The sequence below is a fragment of the Solea solea genome, chromosome 9 (assembly GCF_958295425.1).
Source record: "Solea solea chromosome 9, fSolSol10.1, whole genome shotgun sequence".
In the NCBI taxonomy this organism is placed as follows: domain Eukaryota; kingdom Metazoa; phylum Chordata; class Actinopteri; order Pleuronectiformes; family Soleidae; genus Solea; species Solea solea.
This window is the reverse complement of record NC_081142.1, coordinates 886405-912619: the sequence shown is the minus strand read 5'-3', so window position 1 is coordinate 912619 and position 26215 is coordinate 886405. Positions and strand designations below refer to the sequence as shown.

Sequence of the window (26215 nt, the reverse complement as noted above, 5' to 3'; positions counted from 1 at the left end):
ATAACATACTGCTGAGATTAAAGCAATAGAGCAACTGCATGTTGTTTAAAATCACTCGGATGTTTTCATATGATCACTCAGTAAAATAAAATGAATACTGTTGATAAAGATTGTGATCACCGTTAGGCACTGGGATTAACATGTATGCAATTGAATGCCTACTATGCATTACATACAATGGAATTATGTTCATATGGTGGCCTTCCATAGGATTCTGGCAAAGCTGTTCACATTAGATCTCATGTTGCCCACAATTTGTTTTGTGTCAAGACAGTGAGACAGCTGTAAAATGGTTAGAGTGTGAAAACACAAAGAAGCATCCACAACGTCTCTAGTGCTGGGCTCTAAAACCTAGTCTCACAAACTTCCGTGCCTGAGATGTTGTCATCCATTGATTTTATTTCATATCACTTCATTCTCTTCACTGCTCAGCAAAGTCACACATCTCCCCTTCTCACCGCCGTGTGGCGATGGAGCTGAGTTGTGAGAGGAAGGCAGCACCTGGAAATGTGTTTCATCTTTATTTCATCACAATCCAGATCAAAGATGAAACCTCAGGCCCATGCTCTTCATATCTGAATTGCATTTATTAAGAATAATTTGTGATATGAATGTGTTATGTATATGTTCCTCCCAATACAGCACTTAAGGGTACAGTGTGTAAAAATAAACAGCATTTATTAGTGAAGTTGCATGCTGCAGGTGAATTTACCTCATCTCACTCTTCTCTGTTGGAAATTCTATGCAAAACTCAAAATATGCTTAGTTTGATCCTTGTGGACATGGTGGTCCAAAATGGTGGCTTCTGTAGAGCTGAACCAGCTCTTGAACATTCTGAGGTGATGATAAACAACAATTCATACAAACAGGTGATTGTACACACAAAAAAATATATTTTAATTACATTTTTGTCCACATGCAAATGATTTAACCAGGGTTCCCACACCTTGGTTGACATCCACTTCAACTCCAGGGACTTTCCAGGAATTTCCTTAAATTCATGGGCCGAACATGCTGACGCAGCTTAAGATGGTCTCCACTTTTATTGATTTGCAGATTTGAGATAGAGATCTTGGAATTTGCATTTCCCATAATTTCTCTCTTGCTGAAGGGAATACTTCACTGATTTGCATGTGGCTTTGTATTGCTAGAATAGTAGTAGTATTTTTTTTTAAATTGTGCTTCCCTGACCTCAGTTATCCACTGAGTTGTAAAAAAATCAGTTTTTCCCTTTCCAATTTGACTCAGCCGAGGGCTAATGTCAGTTCAAGGTTTGAAACTACAACGCCAGTTCTGCACTTTTTAGATTCACCCATAGGGGGACATGACTTCATTCCCAGCTCTTGCTCTGCAGAGTAAACTGAGAAATGTAGTTTAAAATACCTGCATTTCGGTGAAAACTAGAAGCCGGTGGGTCGCATCGAGCACCGGCCGCCCGTGTTTTGATTTGTATTTTTATATTTATTTATTTTTTTGCTCACGGGGATTAATGTGTTTACAGAACTAGCGCTGTCTGCTTCGAAGCTTGAGACTCTCGCGGGGCAGCGAGCGCAGGTCATGCTGGGAGTTGTTGTCGTTTATCTACATGAGCCAAAATTAAATTTCTGCCTTTCTCGGCCAAGAACGCACTTACTTCAAATATTTTTCCCATTTCCACTACATAGATGACCCAGTTTTAATAGACATTCATCTTTCCAAAGGTGAAATATGCCTTTAACATTACGATGCAGGGCATATGAAACAGTAGATAGCGTCGTAACAAACAGGGGAACATTTACCTAAATATCAACTCAACTTCTTTCTTGCACAAAATTCAAAAGTGCATGTTCATGGCCCATAACTATTTAGGGCAATTTTCAAAAACCTTTCAACATTTTCCTCCTGAAGGATTTCACAAAAGATTGTCTTTTTCCAAAATAACAAAATAAAATAAATGCACTCTTTCACATCTCACTCCACTTTTCCACTCTGCCAATGTTCTTCTTTGTTGGTTTATGTTTCAGGTTTATTTGGATAGAGATGTTTTTTGCCCAGTGTAAAGTTGTTGTTTTTTTCAAAGTATTTACTCAAACAATAATAATAATAATTACTTTCAGTTTCTTCCACAGAACCCTAAACTTAAATGTCGCCCATGTTCAATATAGTTGCTGTTTGTGTGGTATTCTTTAAACTACCCATTAAAAACACCTTCACAGAAATGTATCAGGAAAAAACCCCAAACAACACTCAACCTTGTCTATAACCCAGTAAATACTGATACATGGTATCATTTATAGACTTGTTAATGTTCTGACATCAACACAATGCACTTTGAGAGTCTGAATGTCAACACTGTTGTTTCCCAGTTGTGTCGTATGCTTTGTCTACAACCATGTCTCCTCCTGTGTGTGTGTGTGTGTGTGTGTGTGTGTGTGTGTGTGTGTAGACATGTATGATGACTACCCACAGTGCCTCTGCTTGGCTGCTCCATTTGATTGCTCCCTCTAGTAGCACTCTGGGAAATGCTAATGGAGGGCAGTTAACGTCAGATACGATTCACCTCCATCTGTATTCAACACACCATCAGCCCAGTGTTTGGATGGATTAAAAAAAAAAAGAGAGATTAACAAAGTATGGTCAGATGTGGCAAAGAAAGTAGTGAACACCCATCGCAGTATCGACGCAGCCATCTTGATCACATCTCGGTGTGTCTGTACTTGTTTGTGTTCGATGTGTGTGCACAAGCCTTGTGTCTTTGTGACTCAGGCGTGCGCTGGTGTGTAAAGCACAAACATGGCTGTGTGAAGAAGGTGTGAAGCCCACAGTGAGTGTGGTACAACGTGTCCAATAGTTCATCCGTGGCTGTTCTAAATCACACACACACACACACTCTCTCACACACACAGTGATTTATGGCTCCCAATTCAGTCAATAAGAGCCATGGCCAAGATGAAGGACTTGGGCAGCAGGTCGTAGGACACACACACACACACACACACACACACACACAGATTTGTGCAGCTGTTCTTCTGAAGACACTGAATTGACTTCCATTTGTTTGGACAGCCTTAACAAAGTGTTATTGCCGAACAATAACCAGCTGATACCAAATCTTAGCCCTACATTTAACCAGTTCCTCAGAAGTGAGGTTCTGCCACTTTAAGACTGGGATTTGGTCTCCAGGAGGACTACTGGTCCTGGCAAGGTCACACAAATAAAAGAGGGAGAGCATTTTCCCTTAGTTGTCCATTGTGAGTTTCCAGACCTGCTCTCTTGAATAAATTCCTCTTTAATCAAACTGTTCTTTCTGTAGCTTCATGTGAAAAACTACTGTACATGTGTTTCTATAATCTGTCTGCATGATATTTAACCTGTGTGTTGTCTGAGATGAGATGGGGAAGGGCTTGTGATTGCCATGAAACCACCTTTGGTTCCCTAACTTTAATGTAAGTATTCCTGTTAAAAGTTACCAGAATTGTGCAACCCTAGTAATGATCAGGACCACATTTGCTATAAACTTCAAGCTGAAATATCTTAACAAACATTCAAAACCCTATGATAAAATAAAATATAAGTCTACTACACTATATACTTCCAATGTTACTAACCCAAAGATCGTAAGCCATTTCCCTGAATGCGCATTGGTGCGCGTGGACAGCACATGCACAAACTGAGTTAAGAGTTATTAAGCCCTGAACACAAGAAGAAGTCGCCAAGAATAGTCATCCGAGCCTCGACCTGGCGACCCTCGAACCCGCTGACAACCTGACTCCCCTACGTGTCCAAGGAAGTTGTAGCATTGTTCTCTTCTTCTTTGGTAGGAATGCAGCCTATTCCCTTCGTCCAGACTTGTACCGCCACCCGATGGTGAAGTCAGATACTACAGGACCCTGACGCGCGAGTAAACCACAGTGCGCAATATGCGACACGCATTTCGGTGTATACCAGGGCCTTAAGTGTCATCACATTCTACACACATAAAAGAGAGCCAGTAGATTGATCTTTTTAATGAAGAACACAGAGTTAAATAATAGTGAACATTACAGCATTAACATATTTATATAAGGAGCCAAATAAAAGTGATGAACCTGTAAATGGCCAAAATATTGGAACCTAGAATTACCTGATCTACTTTCCTCATGTTAGTTTTAAAGTCTTTTCTCTTTTCCACACTAACCATTGCAGTATCTCTTACCCTGGAAATAAAATTAAGTCTTTTTCAAGACAATACAAGCTGTGCTTTCTCATAAAACAACAGTCAATTAGGCTTAAGAAGCCCACTCTCTTCCTGGGCCATTAAATAAAGGAAGTAACAAATAGAAAATTGGGGGAAAAAAGGAAAAAAAAACACTTTCACTCCTCATCTGCAGTCATTGGGGTTATTTCAGGGCCTTGCTGACATCTTTTTATAGTTTTCACTGCTAAATTCAGTGTGCTGCAGATTTACAGCCAGTTTGGCCTATGGCAGTAGTAGTCATGTTACATCTATATACACCTGATGTTTATTTAGACTGATACAAAGATTTAAAAGGGAAAGAAATAAACATCTTGTAATATAAGTTATTTCTTCTACGTGGGTTGATGGTGGCTATGACATCAGGAGCATTCATTTATCAAACATAGGCATCTTGTACATTGTTTCAAAAATGCCAAAAGCTACAACTTTAGCCTTGTCTCCATCAAGTGGAATGGTTCGTTTGGTACAATATGGTACATATTTTTTACATTCCCATTGGGAATAGTACACAAATAACCAGTTTCAACCATTCTATTTTTTGATCCCTTGAGGTACAAGAGTGAAATGGTACGGTACAGTAAGTCAGCTGATTGGGTGGCAGAAAAACATCACTCCGTTGCAATTGGTGTAAATATCCCATGGAAGTTGAGGCAAACACCCACAGTACCCTGCTACAAAACTGGACGTGTTGTTGAGACAAACAGCCACAAATTGAGCAGTTAAACAGAGCTGCTGGTTGTCCTTCATTGTTGTCTGTTGTGTAGCGTTTGATGTTGTTGCACCGATTCCCATCTGTGGTTTTGACCCTGATACCGTGTGTTGCTTTATGAGTTATGCTAAGGACAGTTTAAAAATTCCACTTGAGCAGCCTGAGTGGCCAAAGTGTCGAAATTTGAATCACGTCGGGTATCCACCATTCCAAAGTTACATCTTCTCATTCTTCAGGTTGACTGTGGCCTTTACTTGGTCTGTATCAATGATTGCAGTTATAGTAGACAGACTCATCACATTTAAAGAGGGAAGACTTTAATGTCCAGCACACACAACTCAAACTGTTCATTCATTAGAATTGAATCCACTTGTTCCACTGGAGAATTTTGACATCATCTCTTTGATATTGTTTCTGCCTCCAGAGGAGTTCAGTCCCTGAGACATTATTGGAGCACAAATAAACTGTAAAAGCTCTCACTTCCTGTGGGTTTTTGTGATGGAAAGTGGCAAATATTACATTTTATCACATTGAAGTGCGATGAAAATGATTATAATTTGACTCACTGGTTGGAACATTTCTCTTGAGTGTGTTCGGGGTGGAGCACAGACTCATCTGCTGCAGGAAAACATAAAACGCACGGACCATGACCGAACCCAAATAGTGTATGGAAAGTGAATACTCTGATTTGGTGTATCGCAGAGAGTGCGTTGGCCGCTGACTCTGCGTTTTCCACAAACTGGGGTTATCTGTGCGGGTTAATAAATGGAGTTAAGCGAGAATGAATGGAGTTGAGTTGTGGATTCAGCACACAGGCCTTATCTTCACTGGAGTATGAAAGCAGCTATTAAACAATGCCCATGGTGAATAGGGAGGGACCTCTGGTGATTCACTTGTAAGATTAAATTTCCTTTAATAGAGTGTCACAGAAAAAACATTTTTCCACACCTGTGTTTTCTGTTGTTCATAATATTAATCCTTGATTTTATCGCTTTTTTTCTTCACCTCCAGAAAAAAAAGAAAATGCTTTATTTATTTTGTATGCATTTTTTTGTTAACCAGATATACTGTATATTTTCTCTTTTTTTTTTTTCAATGTGCTGACCACTAAAGGATTTTTCAAGGCTTTTTCTTTCAACGGGTTACTCACTTGGCTAAACCACTCGAGTTTGATAAGGGGGAAAACAACCAACATCTCAAGGTCAAGCACATCTATGGTTATGATGGTATGAATGTGATGTCATTGCAAAACAAACATTTTAAAAGGTGCCCTTTTGCTCCGTTGCTCCGGAAAAATCCCTCTACATTAATCACATTACCATGCATATAGTTACTGACCATCCACAGCACTGTACATTTGCTACAGCATTGTAAAATGAATAATTTAACCACACAGCAGCTGCTAACCAAACAAAGTGTTTTCTGTAATGTCACCCTCTGAATTTATGTCTTTCTGTGTGTGTGTCTGTGTTTTTACCCTCAGGGCCACCGTATTTGAATGACAAGAGTGCGACGACTCAGGGAAGCATACATTGTGACTGCATAAATCAGAAAGGTAGGTGTCTGTGGTGTTGTTTACCAAAAGTCTCAATTTCTGTCAGTTCCCACTAAAAAATGACCCAATTTTAAAAGCTAACTTTTCCAAACATGGACGCAGTAGCATTAAAATAACAATAATTAGGTTTCAGATGCTTGGAAACTGTGGAGTTCATATGAAAAGTTCTACAGTTCAGGCATAGTCCCTACAGATCCCATAGTCTATACATTCATCCATCCATCTCCCTCCAACCTCTGTCACCTGACTTCCTTCCTTGTTCCCTTCACAATTGCAAAGTCACCTGGAGGTCACATAACAATAAAATGACCTTTGGATTTAATTTCTTTAAAAGTGCAGGACAGTCTCCTCAGCTTTGTGTCTCTTTCCTGACACATTTGCAGGTTTTCTATCGATGCTGCAACATACGTTTTTGTTTTTTATTTAGCATGAGCACAAACATTTTAGTGTTTGCATTTTCTAACTTGTGTTTGGTAGCAGGTGAAAAGAACAAGAGCTACATTTCTTACAAAGCATTTGTTTTGTAGTTGTTTGAAACCTAGACCGTTTGCATTTGTCCTGTCTCTGTAGCAGCCGTGTTGTTGCCATGTAACTGTCACTAGCTCTCGAGCAGGTTAATACGTGTGAATCACGTCTGAACATCAGTAGCAGATTGCGATTTTACACGTTATTTTTAGCCTTCTTTAAAGGCAGAAACAGGTATTTATTCTTTTATGTGGAAAAAGTTATTCTGCAACTTAATCCACACACAGTGACATCATCTGTTGCTTTTCTTTGTTTTAAAATCCTTTCTGGTAATTGTTGAGCCTTTATTTGATTGGAGAGTTGAATGTGGGAGGGGGAGAGAGAAGGGAGGTAGTCATGCAGTAAGACATATTTGAACTTTGGGTCACTGCAGTACAGGCCTCGTCCTCCCTGGTCTTTCATTTCCATCCTAATTTCCACACACACTTCACAAGACGTGATCATTTGCAAACAGTAAGGACGTTGGTGGTGTCACAGTGGCAGCCGTGCAAGTCACTTCTACACAAACTGGACTCAGCACAAGGATTCTGATACCAGAGTATCTCCAGGTTTCACCAAGACAAATGTTAACATAACTACACAGAACTCTGAGTAATAAGTGCAGTGTTTCATTGAATTTATGCTGGTTTTGAACAAATATTTGTCAGAAGATTTTTCAGAAAAACGTAGCTAGTTCCTTGGCTGTGCGTACTGTGTGTGTGTGTGTGTGTGTGTATGTGTGTGTGTGTGTGTGTGCTGAAGTGTGAGTAGTGTTTGCTGTGGTCACTAACTGCAGGACTTGCGGGACGGGTCTTCAATGCTCCCGCTCCCTGATGTCGAGCATTTGCTGTTGGCTTGTTACGGCCACTTTGTGCCTCTGCGGCTTCCTGTGCAGCTGTTATGCTTTTATTCTCAACGTCCCAAAGCTGTAGCGTCCTCTTACTTAATGTGCAGTGGGCTTGAAACTGGTTTTCAACCGGCTTCAACCACTAAGGAAAATCACTATGTTGTAGCTAAGCATCGTTGAACCGCACTTCCCCTTTTTGTGCACGTATCATGCTAATTCTAATCCTCATGTTGCCTGACTGGCTAATGTTGTGTGTGCGCTGATCAATTCTGACTGGGCTGCAATTTACATTTGTAGCTATTGGTTCCACATTTGTTCCATTTTAATATTACTAATAATATTATCATACACTGCTGGCCAATAAAAAAGTCACTCATTCACTTTGGCATTGTTTCGATAAGCTTCTGCAAGGCCACAAGATTTTTTTCCATCCAGTGTTGCATTAATTTTTCAGTAAGATCTTGTATTGATGATGGGAGAGTCGGACCACTGCGCAAAACCTTCTCCAGCACATCCCAAGGATTCTCAATGGGGTTAAGGTCTGGACCTGGCATAGTCATCTTGGAATATGCCCGTGCCATCAGGGAAGAAAAAATCCATTGATGGAATAATCTGGTCACTCAGTATATTCAGGTAGTCAGCTGACCTCATAATGCTGCTGAACCTAGACCTGACCAACTGCAGCAGCCCCTGATCATAGCACTGCCCCCACAGGCGTGTACAGTAGGCACTAGGCATGATGGGTGCATCACTTCATCTGCTTCTCTACTCTGGTGACTTATTTTTGGCCAGGCAGTGTATTTGTTGATCTTTTTTGAATTTAAGACCTGGTAAAACTATATTCATATTATTGTATTTCACAGATATGGCCGTTCTCATTAATATAGCATGGGCAGGTATCAGATTTATATCAAATCTAGATCTACATACTGAAGTGACACTGATCTTTTTTGTAAATTGAAATTGAAAATCAGATTTTTTTGTTTACACAGTCACTTACACCTGATAACGTGAATGTGGCCTTAATTAAAAACAACCTGGAGGGTAAACCTGAACATTTCACAAGGACTTAATGTTTATTTTTTTCAGCTGCCTTCTGACAGTGAATTAGCCTCTGAGGAACTGTCAATAATTTGGGGCTTATGATGCAGCTCACAAATATGCTTGTTAAGAGCCTGTCTTCCATTGAACGTACATTGTTTAAAGTCAAACTAGCAACTTGTGAAGTGAGAATGAAGTTTTTGGCCACTCTCTATCAGCTCTCTGTAACTAGACATGTGAAAGTAGATCAGTTGAAAAGGTGATAGTTGTTTTGATCGTTGTGTTTCAGTTATGTTTTCCATATGCTCAAATGTGACTGGTCACAACACAAAAAACTGCAACTTAGCTTGTGGCTCCACTTTGCTCGTGCAACCGGAAACTTTAATAACACAACAGAGATAATTGGAAACTGAACTCCATGTTCAGTTGACGCAGCAGGCTGATTTCTTTTATAAAAAGCATGCTTTGTGCTGAACAGACCCTCGTCTGATAAGAGCAGCAGTGAGAGGGATCAATTAGCAGTCTGAAGAAAAGCAGCAGGGCGTTCTCTCCTCAGCATCATGCAGGAACAGTCCTTTCTGGTAATTGGCAGACTGTCCTCCCACTGATATGATGACTAATCATGGTGTTTCTGGGAAGGAAACACTTATGTGTCGTTTCAAAGCGGGATCAGCACCACTTCAAATACAACTTGATAGTGAGTTTATGAGATATGGAGTTGAGAGAGAGAGAAAGATGTGGGTGGTGGAGAGGGATTAGGGAAAGGTAGAGAGATATATGGAGGGAGGGAGGATGTTCAGTGTGTAGCTCATTAACTCGAGATGTAATCTGTGGGAGGGAGTCAGATATTTTGCCATAGACAAATGAGGATAGATAGTGAGGTGGTGAATCTAAATTGCATGTGGACCGACTGAACTCTGCTGTCAGATCTCATGTAGTGTACATAAGGTTATATACACACTTGTATGGAAACCAATTAGTATTTTACCTGTTCCATCTTGTTTCATTAAATCGTATTTGGAAGAGCCATGGTGTCCAAACTGTGGTACGTGCCATGCTTTATTGTGTGTTTGACTATAACTGGGACTGTAATTCACAAAATGGACATCATGCTGTGTTGAAGAAGACCTTAAATTAGTGACTGCAACCATTAGGTGTTTACTGATGTTATAAATCAAGTATAGAATAGGATAATATCCTTATACACTTGCATACAAACCCGTGGAGTCGCCGTGCGTGTGGAGGAGGGATTGTCATTATATTGGACAAAGAATGTTGAAGATGGAGCTGCCGGGCAGGAAGACAAGAGGAAGACCACAGAGAACTTCATGGATGTTGTGAAGGAGGACATGAGGACAGATGTCCTCAAACAGCCTTGTTTTAAGATCTTAAAACAAGGCTGTGTGATAACCACACGATTGAAAACACCACTGCAGAGGTTAACAGCCGCAATGGCACGTGGTGTTTGTCATCAGACCAGTTCTGCCAGAAATTACATTACATTACATTACATCACATGTCATTTAGCAGACACTTTTATCCAAAGCGACTTAAGTACAACCTGCCAGGGTCGTTGAACTTGCGACCATGAAGTCTTTTGCACACAGGGTACCGGTCTTAACCACTGGACACTCCACCCCAGAAATAATGGGAACTGTACAGCAGTGTTAATTTCATTAACTAAAGACTATGATGGAAAATGTTCATCAACAACAGATCAGAGAGAGAATAATAATAAGAGATACAATCAAACTAATCTCTTTGTGAGATACAGAGGATAGGTCGATCTCACCGGATGTCAACACAGAGGAGGACACATGAGGAAAGAGGTTAAGAAGAAACAAGTGACAGCATATGGTTGAATTTTATGATTATGATTTAAGTACAATGAAGATAAAACCCATGGTAAACCATGCAGAGGCAAAGTTAAAAAAAACAAAAACCTGACTTTTAATGCATGTAAACACACTGAGTGCATGCTGCTTCATCTTAATCACATGTGAGATTGAGTAAGAGTGTGGAAATGGTGTATTCAAGAGTCATGACTAACAGACAAAGAAAAATCCTCTATACACATTTAGATAAACCTTCAACCAAACAGTCCAATGATCCGGATGACGTATGCAGAGGCTGGGTTCACCCAGGCTAGCCCTACCTTAGAATATACTCCAAATATAAGCATTAAGTGGGTTATGAGTGCATGGTGCCTCCATCCAACCACAGAGAGCAGCTGTATGGGACACATTATGTGATCTCCATGAGGTGTAGTCAAACTGACAGGACCCAGTGATTTAAACCTGCTGAAAGTGGATGGATCCACGCCCACCATGAAAGTCATCTCAGGTCTCTGAGAGTCTAATTGCCCCAGGGGACACAGGATTGCATGTTAGCCATTCAAGTATCTCTCAAGTACTGCCTTTAATTCCCCCTCCATCGATGCCTTGTCTCCATTAGTTGTGACATTTACCACGCAAGTGAACTATATGGCAACTTCTCCACCTGTCACTGTAGTCCTCACCTGCTGCTGCTGCTGCTGCTGCTGCTGCTGCTGCTGCTGCTGCTGCTGCTGCTGCTGCTGCTGCTGCTGCTGCTGCTGCTGCTGCTGCTGCTGCTGCTGCTGCTGCTGCTGCTGCTGCTGCTGCTGCTGCTGCTGCTGCTGCTGCTGCTGCTGCTGCTGCTGCTGCTGCTGCTGCTGCTGCTGCTGCTGCTGCAGAGGTTTAGGTGAGGCTCTCTAATGATCTAAGCACATGGCCTTAAGGTAATGGTCACACATATGTAAATACAGGGGATGCTCGTCTTTTGCCCTTCTGCAAACAATACGACAGTAATGATGAGGCTTGTGTCTCAGCAAGTAATTTGTGTTCAATCAACTTGCAGGTGGTCAGTTTTAACCACAAGTAGTCATTTTCCAACACTCACTTAAAATGGCTTTGTTTGTTTGAAACCTTTTCTGACACAAGACATCACAATTTAATTCTGCCTGTTTTCCTCTCTTAAAGAATAATAGAAATCTTACAGCAGTACAACAAGGTCACAGTGGAGATGACAAGTACAACAACAAAGTAGATAATAAAGTGCTTGGTGAATAAAGACGTGGTGGAGGAAAACACAAGCAAAACAAAAAGACAGCTTTCTAAAATACTTGATACCGTCATTATTTTTCATTATTCTTTTGTAGCATTTCTGAAAAAGGACGGTCATGATATTGAAAGTAAGATTCTTGAGGGGGAAAAAAATTGCCTCGAGTGGCTCATGAGATCAATGAAATCATAAAAAATGAAGGAAATAAGATTCCTCCCTAGGGCCTCTAAAATTTAGTTCTTTGTCTCTGCAGGCACACACACACAAACAGGAAAAAAAAAACAACAACACTTATTCTCATAAACACAAAATCAAGCCACTTTTGCAGTTTGTGTTTAGGAACACACACACACACACATACTGTATGTGTCAGGTCTGCAGGAGGAGACAAGTACAAAGTACAAAAGAATTTGGTTTAGGACACTTCCTTAGTACGTCCATGTTTGTGTGTGTACATGTTTTTGTGTTTATTCTGTTGTCTTGGTGTTTTGGAGATAGTTGTGCACTAATTTTTTTAATCTCTTGTCAGTTTCGTTCCACAGACATCATGTGGTTAAATGCAATCCATTTAGTTCTGTTCCATGTCACACACATGAACGCTTGCACGCACGCACATCATATCTCTGCTTCTCAGCACTGCACCACTTGGTGAATGGTCACAGTGTGTAGACGCAGAAGGAAGTCGACTGTGTCCTGTATTTTTTGGCATCACAGTGACTGCGTTTCTTGCACAACTGGTGCTTACAAACTGCAGTGAGGCAAAGTCAACAGGTGATGATGCACCTACAAGCAGCTTCTCTCATAATGACTTTAATCAGAATCAAGTATGGTTGCACATACTGTACATGATATTAGACTATGGTTTTCATTACTTGGTTTACTTAAACATTACACAGACAGAAACAAGACAACAAAGCTCGTCACGTAAGTTAAACAATAAGCTAAACAATGGTACAGATGGATAAAATAAATTATTATATTTTTTTACTACTACTACTACTACTACTAATAATTAAAAATAATAATTATTAATAATAATTATTAATAATAATTAATAATAATAACAATGATAATGATAATTATTTGGGTTAAACATTACAATAGCAGATTATTTACAGTACATGCACACAGCGTTTTACTATTAGTGTGATGGATGATTTTATTATAAACAAACATACAGACATTGATGAGTGGAAAATGTCAGATCATGCACATACACAGTTGGTGACGTACCATGTGTTGTGCACATGCTTTGTGTAACACTTCCACAAGATATAATACAGTTGAAGCTAGCTCCTATGCTGTCATTGTTTTTATTCCCAAGCTGCAAAATCATGGTTTCAAGCTGTGTGGTAAGGTCAGTAGTGTTCCACTTATTGGAATACTCAAGTAACATCATGCAGATCGTGTGAAAAATCAACTACACTCACAATGCATTTGGTTGACAGTGTGAACATGTGGTAAAAAGCCGTACTGCATGTCCACGTCCATTGGCGATCAGGTGAAGCTGTTGGTGAGGCAGAAGGTTGCAGCAGCAGCTACTCTGGAAGAAGGTCATCTCTCAGCTCTAAATCTGTGAAGGTGACATCTTCTGCACGCTTCTTGGCTCCCATCTTTGGTCTCCCCATCAGGCTGTTCTCAGTACTGCCCTTTAGCAACTCTCTGGTCTCCTTCATCTTCACCACCTTTTTCAGCGTGGTGGTGTATTCTCTGCCTTCCTTTAATTTCATGTCTGCACACAGCCTCACCAGGAAATGCAGACATTGTACATTCTGTGGAAACCTGTGGTGGATGTCTCTATATTTGTCCAGCGCTTTTTGGTAGTTTCCACTTTTTCTGTAGCAGCTTGCCACCAAAAGCTGCCACTGCACATGTGTTGGTTCGATGAGAGAAGCTCTTTGAAAGTGCTGAATAGCTTTTTCAAAGAACTGATTCTTGTAGTAGTAGGTTCCAAGCCACTTGATGACATCAATGTTGGAAGGGAAACATCTGAAAGACTCATAGTAATATTGTAAAGCCTGGGGCATGTCCCCCTCATGATCATACAGCTCTCCCAGTTTGGCCAGCACTTTGGGGTCAGTGGGAGTTAGACTGATGACCTGCATCAACCACTTGATTGCCTCTTTGGGATTCTCAAGAAGTTCATAAAGGTGGGCCAGCTGGTACATAACTTGGGCATTGTTCCTCAGAATGGCATGAAGCTTCAGAAAGCAATCCAGAGACTCCTCCAAACAATTCAGTTTCTTATTGGATAGACCCAGGTTGTAGAGGGCCTCAGTACTAGAGGAATCACTTCTCAATGCTTCTTTGTAGAATTCTGTGGCCTTTTTATACTCCTGCTTGACAAACTCTGTGTTGCCCTTGTTGACAAGCACTGTTGGGTTAGTGCTATCAGCATTCATGGCAGAATCAGAGTATTGCTTAGCCTGTTCATAGTCTGTCTTCAGGAAATAAAGGGAAGAGAGGTTGGTGGCAGCTGCAATCTTCACGCTGCTGTCCTTCCTCACTAATGTTTTCAGGGTTTCAACTACCACATGTAGGTTAAAGTCCTTCTTTCTAAGAGAGTTAATGATTTTGGTGATCTCCAGATCATTGGCTGCCTCAGAATACTGAGAACTCTTCACCAAGTCCATACACCAGTCTAATCCAGTTGCTAAAGAAGTCTCAATAACTGGAGCAATGAGCTTAGCCGCAGTTATGATATACTTATGAGCCAGGGCATCTAAATTTCTCTCCATGTGATGAAGTTTGTCTTTCTTAGTTCCCTCAATGGCTGTATTTGCACTGTTATCGTCATCAGATGGAATGAACTTATCTTTGTTAATGATGCCAAGAGGAACTGAAATGAGGTTCTGAAAGGCCTTCTTCATCCTCTCCGAGTCACCAATGGCGTAGAAGCATAGGACAAGGTTGAAGCCTGTCCTGATATTGGGGCTCTCAGTCATTATGTGTTCAAGTGACGTTATGGCACCTGAATATTGGCCTATGTGAACGAAGACCATGGCAATATTCTGCATGATCTTCATCCTCATAATCTTGTGATCATTGGAAATTGTATCTAGTGCCATTTGGTAGAACTTAATTGCTTTGGTATAGTTTTTCTTTTTGAAGTAGATATTTGCCATGTTGACTCTAAGAATGCCCCCATTAATAAACCTCTTGTCCTTCACAATGAGCTGGTAGGTGTTTAGAGCCTCTGTGTACATTTCATTGTTCTCGTACTGGTTGGCAAGATTGAGCAAAACTGAGCAGGTAAGGACAACGTTAATGTTCCAACTGCCTGACTCTTCTCTTAGATTTGCCAGCACTCTCTCGTTCCTCCCTGACTCTTTGGCTTTTTCAAGAGCCAGTTGTAAGTCTCCGGTACTCTTTGCCATACAGCTTTCTTCTATCAGGTCTTTCACTTTCTTTTCCAGGATTATGATCTCCTCAGTCATGTCCTCAGTATTTGATTCTATTGAAGGGAAACGACTTCTGGACTGGCCTAGAAGATCAACGGATGATCCATAGGTCAGGGAGGACCTGTAACCAAGGGTAACAGCTCTAGCCTGCACAACTTCAGTCATAGGTCTGCCCATTGGGGAGGTTGTATGGTTCCAGGAACCCAATGAAGAAGCTAAAGGCCTAGCTTCAATACCAGGGCCAGGGAATTCAAAAGTAATTTTGTTGCTGCTCATGACCGATGACTGATGAGTCTCTTACTCTTTTCTCATTTGTTCCAAAGTGACAAATATTTGCTCCTGTACTTACAACATTCAGCATCCAGTAAAAGAGAGATGAAACAGGATGGACACCAAGAAAGTCAATGATGCAGCAGTATACCTGTTAAGTGTCCTTGTCCCATACTCAAACAAAGGATCAAAGTTTTTGTGACAGCTAAGGACTGAACCATTTGCTCATCTGTGCCTTGGTCAGTTGCTTGGAAGGCAGCTATAGAAAAGCATTTGGTCTTGCCTAGAGATCAAAGGGTTGTGACATGAAAGACACATACTTCACCTTTGGTGTTTCTTTGGCGTAGAATAAGAACAATTACCATAAACACCAACCAAACAACCAAGGGGAGATAAGAAGCTAATGCATGATTAAATCTAGAAGAAGGCAGTAAAATAACATCCTCCATGCTATCACCAAAAGAAAAAACATGTTCTTCTTTGGGGTATAATGGCAGCTAACATCCATGATGTTGCATTATTTATACGCCTCCACTACCCCGTCCATGTGCGATCCCAGCCAACAAAGTATTGATGTGACTTGCTGTGCCGAGGCTTCAGAGTGCGGGTCTGTAATCATGGAAATATTTCAGGCGCATAATATACACATACATGCAATTATTATAACAAGTACAGTATCAGTACTCGCTCACCTCCATTTTCTATCCAAACAATGTCATAATCGACACTTGTGTTGTGAAAACTATATTGAATGCTGCAAATCATCATCCATATAAATCTTAAATAAAACCAAAACTGTCTGCATTGTTAAATACCATATTTTTGTGTTGTTTTTTTGTTTAGTTTTGGTTAAGCCATTCCTGGAGCGTTACTCACATTTGTGTCCACTGTCATTTCACTCGCCAATCTGATATCTTACTTATCATTAAGCCTGTTGCTTTTGTTGTGCATCTGCTTGATTTGAGGTGATTCTTCATTAAAGATTTAATGTTATGTAGAAGCAGGAACAGATAAGTAGAGTTACCAATTTAATGTTAATTGTTTGTGTTAAATGCTCTACAACCGCAAATTACAAATAAATAATCCTATTAAGCCAGAGCCAAATGAAAAACTGTTTGTTTGGACTTGTTTTAACCTTTTAAAATGCCGATAATGACTCTGAAATGATTAATGTTGCAATTTATCTGCTGTGTGTCACAAAATGGCTTTCTGCTCCATACAGAAAGACATCTGTGGCAATGAAAGGACAAAATAAAATGGTTTAAATTGGAAATTTCCATTGAGAGAATTGAGTGTCCCAGAGCTGAAAGCAATTCACAGAAACAGAACACAGTCTCTCCGGCTTCTTGAACTCTGATTAAATATGATTTTCAGAGCAATCACTCTCTATCCACAGATGCCTGTACTGAAAAAGTAGCCAATTAGCTATGGCTACCAGTTAGGCCGAAGGGTTGTAGGGCAGTTTGGGCAGCTTAAGTCACCTTAAGTCACCTTACCATTAAAAAAGGCACACAACAGGAACCCTATTGTAATTATGGTCACAGATTTTAGCTGAGTGTAATGTTTTTTGTGCCACTGTGGTAAACCAGTTTCAGACTGCATATATGGCTCACTGCCTCACTGTCATTTTCATCATATCATTTCAAATGGTCTCACAAAGCTGCTCTTTGGGCATCTGGTTTCCCCCCTGTGAAATCCAGTGCCCAGAGTGAGGGGATATTATTCATACATTGTAAAAGTGCAAATAAAATATCTCTATATACTCTCACCTGCCACTTTATAACACAGAGGACACCTCATGAAAGCAAAGTGGCCCCAGGTGTGCAAATGTAGCCATCTGGTTAAAGGTTTGACATGTGTGTGTTTGGAAATGTTTTTCTGCATACCTTTGTAACAAGGTTATTTATTTGCATTACATTCTATCTTTTCAACCAGCTTGACCATTCTGTAAATCCTAGATGCTTATAGGTGAAGCTCATCGCAGGGTTAAAGCCAGAAATAAACACCTTCTTCTACATTCTGATGCTCATTTTGAAATTCAGCCGTCTCAATCACGTATCCGTGCCTAAATACATGTAGTTGCTGCAATGTGCTTGACAGAGTAGATATTTTAGCTTTGTTTATTCAATTGCACCATGCGAGGTACCAATGGGTGGGTGCGCTTTCAGTACATGAAAGTGAGGAGGTGAAAATAATTTACACAGAAAAAGGAAAGACCCAATTAAAGCATTTATTTTCTTTGAGAAAATGAGAATGCTTTGAACCTTCCTTGCAATCCCAGTTGGCTACCACTCCACAGTCCAGTGAACTCATCAATTTCACTATGATGCAACACTTCATATCTGTTGAAATTCAGTAAGAGCAACAGGAAAGGCCTTTAACCACACTTACACCCACAATGCAGTTTGTGCTTCGTACATGAATTACTATAGCTTCAATAACTTGAAAAAAAAAAACCAGAACATGCCAGTTTTCTTTTTGTCATTCATTATTCTGTTTTTGTTTTTCTTATAGGTTTTGTTTTTCAGTTCTATGTTGGAATGTTCTATTGAGCTAACATGCAACCGAGGACACAAAATACAGTGCTATTTTAAAATAATAACCATTTTGTCTCCTTTCAAATACATCTTCTTAATTGGTCTTTCTGTAGTTCCCCAAAAACAAGTCAGGGATTCTACTGCCCAGGAACCAGGTTATAAGCAGATACGTATTTACAAAGTGAATGCCTCGATTTTCAGGTGAGGGCTTAAATGAAACAAAGAGAAAAATAATAATTCTGGCTCTTTCTTGGAACCCTGTCTGTGCACATTAAAGAAAGAAATTCTGTCTGAACCCAACTAAGAAAAACCTTACAAGACCTATCAGGCATTCACTTCTTTGTGCTTCAGCTAGAACTTAGTCGATTGCTTTCATATCCCACAGCTGGGGGGACAGTAAATCAGTGGTAGAGCGATAAGGTTGTGGGTTCGATTACCACTAGTCCTGCTGACAGCTGTGCCAGCAACACGTGAATGGGTATGAAAAGATGTGTGATAGAAAATGTGCTGTACATAGATGTGCTGTATGATTGGGGGGATAGCAAAAAATGGTACTTTGAGTGGTCAGAAAAGCACTATATAAATACAGACCTGTGATGCTGTGACTTGGCATCTCAACATCACGCGATCGCATGATATGCTTCGTGTTAGTGACCCAGACCCTCAGGGTTTACCGCTGTATCACCGTCATGGCCATTGTTGATATTGCGGGGTGAGTGCACGCACCAGCATCAAATCCAAACTGTTGAGAATGGCATACTGGCATACATTCGTATTTCATGTGAGGTGACCTTGAGTGTTTAGAAAGGTGTCGACAAATAAAATGTAGTATTATTATTAGGGATGCACGATATATCGGCATTAATATTGGTATCGGCCGATGTTCGTCATTTTTTAACATATCGGCATCGGTGCAATGAGTAAAACTGCGCCGATTTTAACAACCGATGTTTATACCCGTCTAATTGCTGTTTGTGTATGTGTGTCGGGAAGGGGACAGCGTCAGTGATGCAAGCGCAGCACAATGTGTGTGTGTGTGTGTGTGTGTGTGTGGAGGAGAGAGAATGTCAGCGGTGTGGGCGATTTTTCAGGGTGTCAATAGAAGATACGCGAAAAGCATTATGCAACACTTGCAAAGTCGAGGTAATGCGAGGAGGGTTCCGCGTCAAGTCATTCAATACCACAAATTTGATCATGTCATTTGAAAAACCGCCACCCAGAAGTACACAAACAACGGCAGGAAGCTAACGCTAGTAACATTAGGCAGCAGACAAAAAGAAAGCAGCGCAGCTGGGACTCGACCAAAGGAAGACAGTGGCCAGGGCAATAACGATCAAGGTAATGGAAATGATTGCTCTTGACGACCAGCCGAGGGTTCCGACGGTTGATAGCGCATATTGAACCCCGCAACAACCTGCCAAGTCGGCGCTACTTTTCCGATGTTTTGCAATTGAATAAATATCTGGTTGCCATGAATACTGGCAAGTTTGATAAAGTATTTTAACATGTTTTTTTTAATTATGGCAGCTCTTAGTAGAGCTTGTCAGGTATTGTTTCTCATATCTGTTGTGTAGTTTTATTGTGAAGGGAAGTGACGCGGTTGTTGTTGCCGGGAGGAAGGGTTGTTGACTTTATTTACGTACCCAGTATAGACGCCCTTATCTCGGTTACAGTAACTTTGGCAGGGTATTATTTTTATTTATGTTCATGTTTGTAATTTATGATCCAAACTTTCTCACAGGAGTTTAGTGAGTTGAGGGAGTTAAACTGTACTTTAATTTAGTTACACACTTGCTACAAGTGGTAAAGGTTTCTAAAAACCTTTACTTGTAGTTGGTTACTTGTGTCTTATGTGACCTTGTTATTTGGAGGTAAAACATGTTTTGAAAATAAAGAAAGACATTCAAAAAGACTAGACACTCAGCTTGCATGATTTTCATTCTGTACAAACTTTTATCATCTCAGAAACTTTTTTTAAAAAACATATATCGATATCGGTAAATATCGGTTATCGGCCATAGCAGCAATATTAATATCGGATATCGGTATCGGTGGAAATAGTCATATCGGTGCATCCCTAATTATTATTATTATTATTGGCATATTTACGGTGTTGAATTGATTGCGCAGTATTATATAAGTATAATATATACTATATATATTTTATATATTTTATATATAAAATATATATAGTATAATATATATATGTATGTATATATATATATATATATATATATATATATATATATAGGTGACATGTATCACTAATTTCCTAGGAAATAAATAAATGGACTTGCGTTGCACAGCTTGCACAACGGTTGCGACCAATTGGTCTAAATGAGTGTTTTGAGTTGATGTAACTTTTTATTGGGGCTATGTTGTATATAATTTGGTTTCCAGTGATGAGGGTATTTACTGTGGTGGATATTGCTGTGTATTTGTGGGATTTATTAGGACTTGTGTTGCATGTATATCAACTTTTCACTCTATTTACCTGTTAAAGTTCCACTGGGGTCATGGAGACCAAGCTCCGGACACACCAGTGTGGTGGTAGGCCTCAAATCTCAGTTATGTGAGATATTAGTTGTAGTGTTGTTTATGCTATTGTTTTGCTTTTGATTCTCACAATTACTTTTGTTACTGAATTAGTAATTATTTGAAATTTTTGAAGGGTTAAATTTTGGTGGCTTGCTTGGAGAAAATAAAATAAAATAACCTCCTGTTATTTTAATGATAGAAAACCCATCGGTTATCACACACAACCTGCATAGCCAAACTGAACTCCGGAAACATGATCATTTTGTCCAACGCAGGTCCAACCTTTGGGATACTTGTCAGTTCCTGTCAGGTACTATCTGGATGGAAAGGTCCCACTGGGACTGGATGGTTCAGCTCATTTGTGCAACTTTGAGTGGACATACAGCAGTATTTACAGCAACATTTCTGTTGCTTGTGTTGCCTCCAGCTTGAATCCACAGCAATCTGAGTGACATTTTCACATTAATAGAAGGTTTTATTTTATTCTTGTTGTTTTTTTGATGGATTTTACCATATATAATCAATCAAATACTTTGACTTTAAGTCAGTGCATACATATTTAATGTATACTTTCCTTTCACTACTTTCCCAACTCTCCAATCTTGGCATTTATGTTGAGTTGCCAGCTTGGACTTGGAGTTTGACCTTTTTCATCAGACCACCACCGCTGATAGAATGGCTTTGGCTGTCATGGCTCCTATTAACCTGCAGTTCCTGTTTTCACAGGGCTATGGCTCTGTTATGTCAAGATAAAGTAAAAGATCATTCAAGGCCTCACACAGGCCCCCGTGCTTCTCTCTAATCAAACAAGCTCCTGAGGTTCAAACAGTGAACTCAAACATATATGCAGGAGATTAGAGGAAGGAGAAATAAAGATGAGAAGAGGTTACCATAGACGCCACGACTGAAGGACGGTTAAGCATCTTAGCTGCTGTGTTAATATGCTCAGCAAAGCAGGTATGAGTCACTGAAATCTTCATTAATTTGTTGTCAGGTAGATCCTCTTCCCTTCTGCCAAGCTCGACATGTAGGGTTGTTTTCATTTTTCTTCTGACATTTCACATGAATTGCTCAGCTTAGAACAGCGAGGCTTGACAAGATGAAGAAATAGACTTGATGTGGGCACCGTACCGGCATGAAATGTGAAATGTGTGATGTGGATTACTCTAACACTTGCTAAAACCTTACATTAGCATGTAATCCTATTATTGTCAAGGAACTGAAATGGCAGCTCACTTAGAGTGTAATTCTTTTTATGTATGCTGAAAATAATCTGGCCAGCACAACAAAAAAATTGTGCTTATATGTTCCATTTAAATGTAAAGTAATTTCCCCCTTTTCTACTGCACGTTTACTCAAGTGAGATATTTGTCTGAACAAAGGGTTTGATTGTTTTGTCACTTAAACAACACAGGACTTGTATTTTGTCAATATATAACACAGAATATTTGTCAATGCTGTTTAAAGCACTGTTCACTGTGTACGTGTGTGACACACACAAAACCTGCAGTTTGTCCCTTTTTAACTACAGAAATGGCTCCATACCAATTATTTGGGACACTCATACCACTTCCATCTGTCTTTCAACCTTTTAAACAAATCAACCATAATAACACATTTACCACTTACCCATAAATTAGTATTTTAAAAAAAACAGAGGAAAGAAAATCAAAATGTGAACATGAGCAGTGAGAGGACTGAACTGCTCACATTTTATGATACAGTTTTACAGCATTACACTGTGGTTTGGATGCATTTAAAGCTTTTTATGATAAGCAAGATTTGAAAAAAGCAAAAACTAAAACCAAACCGTTCCTTATTTTTTGTAAATTGTGCCTCCAGGTCCGAACATATACCAGGGTTCGACAAATACATTTGCTTTAGGATAAATCATTCTCTACGCAATTGAATACCAGGCTAAAACCTCATATCTTTTCTACAAGACTTTATTCTAGTCTAAACTATTCAATATTGTGCAAACATGTCACATTTAGGAGATGGGTTGGTTTAAAAAGACTGACTGTTACTAGTGTCTTTGAACTGCACTTTGTCTCAATTTATCGTTTTTCAGAATAAAGGCTCTGAATTTTGCATGACTTTGTAGTTTTTGTGCAGAAGAGCAAATAATATATATATATATTATAAATCCATCCACCTGGCCAGACAATAATTATGCTAGTGTGCCACACACTTTAAGTATAATATGAAACTTTAAGACTCAAATCATAGTCATAAGGGAATGAACAAAAAGTAATGGGAAAACTGATTTTTTTTTTCCTTCTAAATCTACTCGATGACCTTTCACTTGGAATGAAAATCTCCTTTTCTAACCAACACTAAGATAACAGTGTGTGAATTATATTTTCTTATAACCTCATCAGAATATGTGGCTAATATGTTGGTCATTTGTAGGCAAAGCAGTTGACCCCTCTTTTGCTATATTGTGAGTCCTGCACGTCCATGTTAATATACGTATATGAAATGTTTTAAATACCAGCCTAATTCAGTAAAATATGTCAAATGGAAAATAACCGATAAGGAACAAAGTTACCCGAGCAACCCAGCACTGGGAAAAAGTAAAAGCTAGATCACTGACTTTAATTGCAAACATAATTTGGTTTCAGGGCTTTTGAGTGCTTTTCCTATGTCTGTCTCTGTGCTCATTAATGGCTAAGATTCACCTCGGCTCATTTGTATGCTTGTACACCTCTGCGCAGCGTAATTGAAGCACCAGAATGATTTTTTTTTCACGGGAGTTTTGAAATGGTTTTGAACTAGCAAATCAAGCAATGTTGCTGATATAAACTGCTCATCGACACACTCACACGGAGCAATCACCAGCACATGCTGGTTGTATTTATTCTTGTTAACTTTATTAATAATAATAATAATAATAATAATAATAACAATAATAATAATAATAACACATTGGTGATAAAAGGCAACATTCTTGATTCTTCTTCCTCGCTTGTCACTCATCTGTTGTATTAGAGCTGTACCTCCAGCCCTCCAGCGCTTCACCTGATTTCCTCCTCCACCAAAGCCATTCATCTTTGTCCTTCATCGTTCACTCTTCTGTCTTTTATCTCAGCCGGATGATATCAGCATCTTCCTGTCTTCTTTTTCCAACATTCACATGGTTGAGTGTTCACAGACACTGGAGCACCAGTTTTTCCTGTAGATTATCAAAGTAATTAAGTCATGTTGTTCCAAATTTTTGGGCCAGAAAGAAAATTCTCGTCAGAAGGTTTGCTGGTTTGAGTCCCCACCAGGTTAAGGGCTGGGATACCCCATTGCTCATTGTTAATTACACATTCTATTGGCACTTTTCTATTATACAGTTCTACTTAGCGCAGATTGACTCTACTCAAGGGATAGTACCTGGTGCTTTTTGTGGTACCGGTCTGGTGAGGTCGATGAGTCGACAGTCAACTGATTGGTCAGAGAGTGTCATCACTGGAAGAGTCATGAGCATGACTCTTCCAACACAATAATCACACTACACACCGACCCCTAGAGAGGGAGAAACCTTCTACCTCTGCTTATACACATAACCTATGGCTGGGTGATAAAAAAATCACATTTTGGCTGAACGGTGCTATATCTTAGGTATATATCCTGATTTTAGGAGGCATGTGGCCCGCTGTGGCGACCCCTAAAGGGAGAAGCTGAAAGAAAGAAGAAGATTTATCCTCGTGTTGAAGTACAGTCTGAATGTAGATGTGTCCGTTGTCAGTGTGTCTGTGTGTGAGGAAGAGTCGAGTAAATCAAAGCAATAGTTAAACTGTTTTAATATGCAGAGTGCAATGCTCACTACCACTCCACACTCCAATCACCCTAATAAACACTTTGACTTTTGTGAAAATATATTGATATCATTTGAAATTGGATATACCTTCAGCCTCTTATAGCCTATGGTGTCAATGCCAGGCTCAACTCTCAACTGACTTATAGACGACTTATAGCTTCAGGTGAAAAGCATTTTGAGTTGTTTCCGTCTTTTAGAAAATGTGAAATTGTTGCACACAATTTCACTTCCTACCTCAAAATGTTTCTTGTGCATTTCAAATGAGAACTTATTGATCATGTTAATTATTGGCTTCTAAGTAGCTTAGTTGGTTAGAAACTTATTCTATTGGATGATAATAGGATGTTACTTTTAAATATGACACGCACCAATGAGAGTTTGAGCTGTAAATTAAATTATGCTGCTGTGATGAAACACACCATAAAGGCTACATTTTTGGAAAGTAAATAAAGGAGTTCCTTAAACCTGAGTTACTTAACGTCTATTTGGGTGAAGCAGGTTTCTTTATCTGTTGTCTGATCATGGAATATTCAGTATCTGTTGCCCTCAGACATCAGGCTGTCCTCTAGTCAGCCAGTGAGGGCATCAATGAAAAAGCCAAACAGAGAAAAGCTGGCCTCAAAAAAAATACAAAAATACACATTACATTACAGTACATTATTTTGATACATGATGTGGCTGCTGTATTTTGTAGTTTATTTGTGATACATTTATTAGATTGTGTTTTTTTTAAAAATACATTTTGATCTATTTTTGCCAACATGTGACTTATACCGGCTAAGTTTTTGAGCATAATTTGCACACGTGTCTCCTTTGGCAATAAAACAGAAGGTTCTAATGACCTGATCATTACACCATCCATCTCTCCATTTCATGCTGCTCATGTGGCTCACTGTGGTGGCACTCGAGCGGATATCATTTTCTTCAGCCTTGTCACCCTCATTTCTAGGCCAGACTGGGTGTTTAATCCTTACAGCATGTTCTAGTCTCTTCTGAAGAACACACCACAGAAGACACATGGCGCCATAATAGACTGAATCAATCCAACTGGCTCCTTATTAAATGAAGAGGCTGAGTGTTTGAGCTTGTATCTCATGCCTATGATGTTCAAGTGGCAGTTGTTGTCTCTGAGTATCCAACACATGTCGCCTTCTAAAATATCAAGCATTTTGTGTGTCTCAAGTGTTAGTTGCTTGCAGCTCCAGTGCCAGTACTACAGGGAAATGAAGAAAAAAAAATACAACGTCACCTCAGGCAACATATGGTTCAGTGTAAACCGGGCAATCACCACTTGCACAGTTTAAATTTGCATTTATCAGAAATGCTTTTTTCTTAGAATCTTTTTTTTTAGGTTGCTTTGCAGCATGGGTAGTTGGTACATGTGTATATATAACTGATTCATCGGACATCCAATAGGAGCTGTTTGACCTTTGAACTGCCCAGTGATTGGTCAAAATCTCTAATCACCAACTAGACTTCCACAGGACTGGAGTCAAGAGGAGGAGCAGATTACTTTAACATTATACTGAAAGGTTATTACAAATAAAAACTACAGAAAGATAACACAGTTTAACTTGGCAAATTGTTTTGTAACTACTGTACTGTAGCATGTAGTAAGTGATATCAACGTCACACTGATAGCCCAAAGCTATTTCCTGTATGTGCCAAAATAAAGTTGACCAATATTAAAATCACAAAAACAAAAAAT

At 39.5% G+C, this 26215-nt stretch overlaps 2 protein-coding genes across 7 annotated transcripts in view; one reads left to right on the top strand and one right to left on the bottom strand.

Moving 5' to 3' along the window:
• Positions 1-26215, top strand: part of LOC131466133 (inactive N-acetylated-alpha-linked acidic dipeptidase-like protein 2) — a 396981-nt gene that overhangs the window by 104678 nt on the left and 266088 nt on the right. For all 6 annotated transcript variants that reach the window (XM_058639293.1, XM_058639292.1, XM_058639294.1 and 3 more), the window contains one exon: positions 6409-6480. Coding sequence is in view for 1 of the 6 variants with exons in the window: in XM_058639291.1 (XP_058495274.1) it covers positions 6409-6480 (72 nt within the window). In the remaining 5 variants the exon portion in view is untranslated. The remainder of the gene's footprint in view (positions 1-6408; positions 6481-26215) is intronic.
• On the bottom strand, positions 13043-15724 carry LOC131466135 (intraflagellar transport protein 88 homolog). The gene has a single exon (XM_058639297.1). The coding sequence runs from the start codon at positions 15628-15630 to the stop codon at positions 13492-13494; it is 2139 nt and encodes a 712-aa protein (XP_058495280.1). The 5' UTR covers positions 15631-15724; the 3' UTR covers positions 13043-13491.

Excerpts from the sequence above, each read along its gene's own strand:
- LOC131466135 (XM_058639297.1), bottom strand. The coding sequence starts at position 15,630 with ATGAGCAGCAACAAAATTACTTTTGAATTCCCTGGCCCTGGTATTGAA.